The 8,670-nt window shown below is 44.9% G+C and overlaps 1 protein-coding gene across 1 annotated transcript; it reads right to left on the bottom strand.

The window, feature by feature from the left end:
* Window positions 1-3,348: 3,348 nt before the first annotated feature.
* On the bottom strand, window positions 3,349-5,292 carry LOC115999529. The gene has a single exon (XM_031239375.1). The coding sequence runs from the start codon at window positions 5,290-5,292 to the stop codon at window positions 3,349-3,351; it is 1,944 nt and encodes a 647-aa protein (XP_031095235.1).
* Window positions 5,293-8,670: the final 3,378 nt, after the last annotated feature.

Genomic DNA, 8,670 nt, shown 5'->3' with positions numbered 1-8,670 from the left:
ACCCCAAACGAAGATCCGTGCAGGTCGAACAAAACCCCAAACGGAGATCCGTGCAGGTAGAACAAAACCCCAAACGGAGATCCGTGCACGTCGAATAAAACCCCAAACGGAGATCCGTGCAGGTCGAACAAAACCCCAAACGGAGATCCGTGCAGGTCGAATACAACCCCAAACAGAGATCCGTGCAGGTCGATCATAACCCCAAACGTGCAGGTCGAATACAACCCCAAACGGAGATCCGTGCAGGTCATTTTTTTTATTTTTTTTTTATTTTTATTATTATTATTTTTTTTTTTTTACTTACACCAAGCAAGATTACAGTGAAAAAAATTCCAAAAACACTGCGACTTAATTATTCTAGATGCAAGTTACATTCCAACAACCAAACTACTTGTGAAATTTAATAAGGTGCTCAGAGTTCCACACTCGGGCGACTAATCGACCAGAAAGAGTCTCTAACTTATAGGTACCTGGCTGAACCATTGCAGAGACCCTGTAGGGTCCTTCCCACTTCTTGGCAAATTTTCCGTGATCAGTCGGCTTGCTAGCTTCCCTCCGCCGTAGGACCAGATCTCCTACTTGGAAATATCGTGGGTTTACTCGACCGTCATGGGCTACTTTGGCATTCCTCTGATATTCTATTAACCTTCGAGCTGCCATGTCCCTTTTTTCGTCTATGAAATTGAGTTCCGTACCTTGCATCTCATCATTCACTTCCGGATCGTAATTTCTTTCCCGGGTGGCAGGGAGCCATGCTTCAATCAGGACTCTTGCCTCGAATCCATATGTCAGCGAGAAAGGTGTCTCATTCGTTGCGCGACGCGGGGTGGTTCGATATGTCCAAAGAACATATGAAAGCTCATCAACCCAGCCTCGACCTGCAGTTTGCAACTTCTTTTTCAATCCATCCAAGATCGTCCGGTTGGTGTTCTCCACTTGACCATTTGATTGTGGGTATGCTACGGCCACTCGGGTATGCTTTATGCCCAAATGAGCCATGAAGTTCTTAAACGGTCGGCTGTCAAATTGTGTCCCGTTGTCTGTGATCAATTGAACAGGTACCCCGAAGCGAGTAATCACATTTTTCCAAAGAAACTTTTGACACTGTTGAGAAGTGATGGTTGCCAACGCTTTTGCTTCCACCCACTTGGTGAAGTAGTCGATCGCCACTATCACATACTTTTTGCGTCCGGCTGCCATCGGGAATGCTCCGATCAGATCCACACCCCACCTTGCAAAAGGTATTACTTCGCTGACCGGTTGATAGTAGGTGGCTGGTCGACCAGGTAACTTATGAAATTCTTGACAAGTGGCGCATCGTCGAACGTACTGTTCGCAATCCAGGTTGATCGAAGGCCAATAGTAACCCATCAGAATGATCTTTTGCGCGAGTGTTCTTGGTCCTTGATGGGCAGAACAGATCCCTTCATGAACTTCTTCCATCACTATTTTCGCCTCGTCGCTGGTTAAGCACCGGAGCAGCGGTCCGCCATATGATCTTTTGTAGAGCCTATCATCAACCAATTGAAAACGTGGTGCCCTTAACTTAACTTTCTTTGCCCGGGAGGAGTCGTCCGGTAGAGTGCCGTTGGCGATGTAATTCTTCAAGTCGTACATCCAATTTGGCTCGCCTATCTCAACCGGTCTGACTTCTATGACATCAATGCTTGGCGCTCCAATTTCTTCAATGCGTGCAACCTTGGACACGTATTCAGGAGCTTCTTGAGTCAACTTGGAGAGCATGTCAGCGTCCGTGTTCTCCATCCTTGATACTTGGATCAGCTCGTATTTTTTGAATTGTTGCAACAATTCGAGCGCAATATCCTTGTACTGTATCATTCGATCTTCCTTTGCATCGATCGTGCTGGATAGCTGTCCGATTATCAACCGGGAGTCTGACCGTGCCCTTAACCGTTCGGCCTTCATCTGCTTGGCCAATCGCAACCCGCCTATGAGTGCCTCGTATTCTGCTTCGTTATTGGTAGGTTGAAATTTGAAAATCAAGGCTTGATAAATTTTGAAGCCTTCGGGTGATGTGAGCACAATTCCACCCCCACATCCCTTCTTACTTGACGACCCATCAGTAGAAACTTCCCACCATGGTTCTTCTAGGGCAGTCGGTCGGTCAGGTTCCGGATCGCGTGCGGTGCATTCGACGATGAAGTCAGCCAATGCTTGACCCTTGATGGCAGGACGGGGCTTATACTCAATCGCGAACTGGGTGAGCATCATGGCCCATTTGATCAATCGTCCTGATGATGTTGGATTCCTGAGGATCGTTCCCAACGGTTGATCGGTTAACACTACTATCGGGTGAGCTTGGAAGTAAGCTGCAAGTCTTCTGGCCGTCACCCAGAGCGCCAACGCGGTCTTCTCAAATTTTGTGTACCTCAGCTCTGCTCCTTGAAGAGCTTTGCTCACGTAGTAAATCGGCTTCTGAATTCCCTTAGCTTCTTCGCGGACAAGCACGGAACTGACCGCTCGGTCGGACACGGCCAAATAAACGAATAAGACCTCATCTTTCTCCGGCTTCGAGAGGACTGGTGCGGAGCTCAAGTATACCTTCAGACCTTCAAAAGCCGATTGACACGCCGGTGTCCACTCAAAGCCATTTGATTTTTTCAGAATCTGAAAGAACGGCAGAGACTTTTCGGCTGACTTGGATAGGAAACGGCTAAGCGCTGCTAGTCGACCAGTCAGTCGCTGAACATCCTTGACCGATCGGGGGGGGTTGCATCTCCATTATCGCTCTGACCTTCTCGGGATTTGGCTCAATCCCCCGCCCCGTCATCATGAACCCCAAGAATTTTCCCGTCTGAACAGCAAAGGTACACTTACTTGGGTTCAGACGCAAGTTGAAAGTTTCCATCACCTTGAACGCCCGGGCAAGATCGGTAGGATGAGTTTCTTTTAATCGACTCTTGATGAGCATGTCATCCACATATGCTTCCATAGTTGATCCGAGCAAACCTTTAAATAATTTGTTCACCATCCGTTGGTATGTGGCTCCAGAGTTCCGCAAACCAAACGCCATTACCACGTAGCAAAACACTCCGTCCGGAGTGATGAAAGCAGTCTTCTCTTCATCTTCCTTGCTCATGAAGATTTGATGGTATCCTTTGAAGGCGTCCATGAAACTCAACAGCTCACACCCAGCCGTTTCATCAACCATCTGGTCAGGATTTGGTAGGGGATATGGATCCTTCGGGCAAGCTTTGTTCAAATCAGTGTAGTCAACACACATTCTCCATGTTGGCGGTTTAGGCGCGAGGACTACATTAGCTAACCACTCCGGGTAGAGGACCTCTCGGATGTGCCCTACCGACAAGAGGGTGGCGGTCTCCTTTTTCACGAATTCTCTCCTTTCGCTTGACAGGTGCCTTTTCTTTTGCTTGACTGGTTTCGAACCTGGTTGAATTGATAAGCGGTGGCAAATGACAGACCGATCAACCCCGGGCATGTCTTCCGGTCCCCAAGCAAAAACGTCTTTGTACTCCTGCAACACTCCGATGATGTCCTCACGTAGGTCTGCAGGGAGTCCCAGACCACTATCTCTTCTCCGCGGTCTACCTGCTGGGATATGGTGTGAATCCTGCCTTCCTCCCGGTCCGACTGTTTGACTGCTCGCACGTAGCACTGTCGAGCAGCACGTTGGTCTCCTCGAACCACTCCAACCCCATTGGGTGTATGAAACTTCATGCACAAATGGTTCATGGATATAATAGCAGCTGCGCGAGTGATACCTGGTCGCCCAAGTATGGCGTTGTGAACACACTTCAATTTCACTACCACAAAGTCCATGGTAGTCTTCAATATGTTTGGTTGGCTGCCCAACTCCACATTCAAGCTGATGACTCCCTCTGCTTCTATGGAGTCACCGGTGAAACCCGACAACGGGGTCCGAATGGGGGTTAACTGATCGGTGGACAGACCCAATCGAGCAAAGACATCAAAATATAAGATGTTCACCGAGCTCCCCGTGTCAACCAGCACCCGCTGGACATCCGTTCCGTTGACATCTAATGTGATGACGAGTGGATCATTTTGGGCTTCCCCATGGAGTGGTAGATCATCGTCAGTGAAAAGTATTGGTTCTGTACGCTTTCTCTTCTCTCGAGGTTCCGAATGAATCGTCCCAACGTATAAGTTTCTCGCCCATTGCTTCCTTTGTCGTGAAGAGTCGCCTCCTTCAGGGCCCCCGTAGATGACGTGGATCACTGGTTTCTTTCCGACCGCCTTCTCATCAGCTAACCTGGGTGGGACGAATGCCTCGTCGTGCCTTTCGGGATTCCTTTTCATCACATTCCTTTCCGTTTTTCTTTGATTTCTATCCTCCTTCATCACAAATTGCCTCAACTCTCCCTTCTGAATGAGTTGTTCAATGAGCATGCGCAAGGCCATGCACTCCGAAGTATTGTGTCCCTTGACTCTGTGGAAAGCACAATACTTTCTCTTGTCCTCCCCCTCGGGTATCGGCTCCGGTGGGTGGATCAAATTGCATTGCTCGGCAAACTGCAAGACTTCCACCAGGGGTCTGTTCAACGGAGTGAAACGTGGTACATCTTCTGGTCGATTGTATTGTTTGACGTGTCTGAACGGTGGTTTATTTTTCCTTTGATCGTGGCCTCTGTCCCGATTGACCGGCTGCTCATCGCGTCTCTTTGCCATGTTAGCTTCGGTGGCATCTGCATGATGCTTGGCTCTGGTGATGGCCTCCTCATAGGTTCGGGGGGGATTAACTATGAGGTCGTAGTAGAGCGTCCCGGAACAAAGTGATGCAAGGAAAGCTTGGATTGCCACCCGGTCCTCCATCGGTTCAACCTCATCAACCTCACGTTCCCATCTAAATAGGAAAGTAGACAACGGTTCTCGCACAGCTTGGTTTACCTTGTTCAGGCAAGTGTAAGATTTCTTTCTCAATTTACTTGCAGCGAAACGCTTTACAAACTTATCGGCCAACTGACCAAAATTTCTGATCGACCCCTGCTCCAAACCCTTGAACCATTCGGCCGCCTTACCGACTAAGGTAGCGAAGAAAGCTCTACAAATGACTGCATCGCTTACTCCCAACATCAACATGTTGCCATAGTACATGTCGACATGCTCTTGCGGGTCGTGCCTTCCGGAATAAGTGTGAGCCAGCGGGATTTGGAGGTCCTGCGGATAGTGGGCACTCATGATGTCGTCCGTAAAGGGGGTGGCAACCAGCGAGCATGATGGTTCTTTTCCCGCGCCGACTCTCTCGCGAAGCTCTTGTTGTAAACGATCTATTCTTTCCTGCATCCTGGCCATTTGGAGTCGGGGACTATCCTCCTCATTGAGTTGCCTCTCTTCCCTAACCGGTTGATCGCCTACTCGATTGGTCTACCGATCACTCACCCGACCGACAGGTCGGGCCCTTCTGTCAGCTAAATGGGCGTCCCCATGTTGTGCACTCCCAGTGCTGCTTTCCTCTACAGTCATTTGGGGCCTTTGTCTCGCGTGTTCATTGTTATTCTGGGGCCCCAACCGAGATCTAACGCTATTCCGGATGCGATCAAAAGCGCTCCTACGTTGAATGGGGTCATACCGACGTCCCTCTCGATCGGACCTCCGTGTGCGATCCTTAGATTGGACTTCCTCCAAGTTACGATCTTGAGGTTGGGGGTGCGACTGTTGCCTCTGGGAAGGTCGGGGCGCCTGTTGTTCCACGGCAGGGATTTGAGGAATTGCAAGCATTTGGGGAGTGGGTGATACAACATAGTATCCGGGAGTTCCCGGCCACGGTTGGTACACCGGAGTCAATCCTTGTTGTGGAGTCCCTTGCAACGGGTTCCCCCCAAGTGCACCTGGTGGTGGAGTCAGCATTTGGCCAGTTGGGGGCAACATGGCATATGTCACTGGAATTTGAAAGCTCGTTTGCCTTGCATGTCCGCCTACATTCGGGTTGACCGGTTGGGTAGGTCGTGCATCTTGCCTCTGGTTGGATGTCAACTCGTTCATTAGGCTCCTGGATCGTTCCAATTGGCGACGTAGATCATCTTCAGGGAGTGTTTCAATTACATTGTCAGGGTGAGGTCCGACCAACCGAGTCGGGCTCCCCCTACGCGCATGAGTTTGGCTCAAACTTTTCCTACTGTTCGTCATTTTAAGATGGATAATAGTGTGAAGAAAGAAAAGATAAAGGGATAGAACAGAGTGACTCGTTCAATTCCCCACAGACGGCGCCAATGATAGCGTAAATGTAAACGGGTCTACGATTACGCTACGAATACGTGTGTTATGTGTGGTGAAGGATGCCGCTCGGCCGGTCAATCGGTCGCTCTACCGGTTGACGACTGAGTGGTAAGAAGCTATATCGCTCTACGGGTGACGAACAGTAACAAGGAGAGAGCAAGATAGACGAATGAGCAAATCACAAGTGTATTAGTGTAGTACTCATGAGTTTTTTCCAGTGAGGGGAATGACCCCTATATTTATACAAAGTGGATTTACTATGCACATGGTGTCTGATATGCAAGTGGAGGGCATATTTGCATGGGCTGAATAGTCACTCCGCAAAATGCGCATTGGTTTGCTCGAAATGGTTGAGTTAATCGAGGTGAAGAAAACACGGATCCCTTGTTCCTGAAAAGTTGTCGGTCGTCACGTCAAGCTATTGTTGCGCTCGTGAGCCTCCAATCCACAAGGTGTGTTGCTTCCGATCATGCGGCCGGACCGGTTGGGTGACCGTCGACGGACCGGTGGGGTGACCGTCGACGGACCGGTGGGGTGACTGTCGACGGACCGATTGGGTGACCGTTGACGGACAGGTGATTTACGGACCGACTAGTACATGTGCATGTTGCTTCTGCGGTTGGGTGACCGTCGAGGGTGACCGTCGACGGACTGATTGGGTGACCGTTGACGTACAGGTGATTTACGGACCGACTAGTACATGTGCATATTTACCCATCAAGTATATTTGATTTTTTTTCAAAATATTTTTATTTATCGAAAGAATTCTCAAATTATATGGTAAAAAGTGAAGGAATATCTATCATGATTTGTTTTCAAAAAAAAAAAAATCTATCATGATTTTGTTTTTGTTTTTTTATATTTAATAAATTATAAGATTTTGCTAATTAGAATTAAGTCAAAAAGTTTTGCGTCTTTTTAGATCCCAATAAAAAGGCTACCTAACCTTAACCAAGTATTATTGTAATTATTAATGCTAATATTATTGTGTTGTACCCTTTCCCAATATTTTCATATTTTTGTCCCCCAAAAATAGTTAACGCAAAAATATGATGAAATTATTTATTGAAAATTATATTTTTTTAAAATTACAAATTTGATGACTATGTTCCCCCCCCCCCCCCAAGAAAGAGATACTCAAAAAATTAAACAAAACTATATAGGGCAAGTCACTCCGCAGAGGGCGACTAGTACATCTTACTAGTGAAACCTCAAAATTGGAGAGAGGGTTGAGATTTTATAATCACCGGTACGCTCCAAATAGATAACATCAACTTGACGTTTTATCTCTATTTTATATAACATAAGTCAATTGACAATCGAATCCTTTATTATTCCTTTTTATTTATCTCTCTTCAGCGAATTAACGATAAGTACAGAGTCACATCTAACTCATTCAATGAACTCATCACATTTTATGAATAAATTTGATATTAATTATAATTTTTAGTTATTGTGCCAAAGTGCCAAACTAAGAGAGGTTAGAGAGCACGTCCAAAAGCAAAAAGCAAAGAGAAAAGACAAGAAAAAAGGATTTTTTTAATTAAAAAAAAAAACTAATAGATTCTAATCAATGAGGTGTTGGTTTTCTACGAACCTAATGGGTACGTAATTAAAATTAATTAAATTTAAAAAAATTGGTAAAACTTACATTACATTCTTTACAATTCACAATTTTCTCAATTTTTTTGTGAATTATATTTTTAATAAATTTACCAGTTGAATTTTCGTTTACATAAGTCAAACTTATTGCTTTTATCTTATTTTAATTTGTTATATTTTGATAATATAAAGTATAAACATACTCCATAATTTTTTCAAGTGTAGTCCAGAGTTTCCACTATCGGACACACGGACTAATCTCCTTAATAAAATGCAGACACTTTTATTATGTGGAACAGTTAGTCTAGAAATCATTTGATTAAGGATGGATGAATTCCTCTCCACTCAACCACATCCTCATGTTAAAACACATTCCATAATAAATATATACAATATTTACAAAAGCAACTGTTTTTTTTTTTTTTTTGAGTGATAAGGAACACACAACAACTATTCGAATATGTATATTGAGTAAACTTTGTTCTTTTGTAATATCTCACAAATCACACGGGAGATGTAACCCGCACTAGATAAGGTAATTGCATTACATTATTTTATTCAATTTAATTAATATCTTTTTAAATTTTAAATAATTTTAGATAAAAAAAAATTAAAATTATTTTAATAATCTTAATTTGTCATTGTCACATCATCTTTTAATATTTATAAAAATTAAATTAATTTAAAGATAAAACAAGAAAAGGAAAGCTCACGTCGGCTGATCATACTATCATAGTCTCTCCGGTCAAAAATCATATCCAACACCAACAATGCAGACTTCTTTATTTTTTAAAAATCTTTTTTTTTTTTAACTTAAATTTCTAAAACCATTAAAGAATCATGTTAAATTTG

The sequence above is a fragment of the Ipomoea triloba genome, chromosome 12, assembly GCF_003576645.1.
Source record: "Ipomoea triloba cultivar NCNSP0323 chromosome 12, ASM357664v1".
In the NCBI taxonomy this organism is placed as follows: Eukaryota; Viridiplantae; Streptophyta; class Magnoliopsida; order Solanales; family Convolvulaceae; genus Ipomoea; species Ipomoea triloba.
The sequence above is the reverse complement of the archived record's forward strand: the minus strand, read 5'-3'. Positions and strand labels throughout refer to the sequence as shown.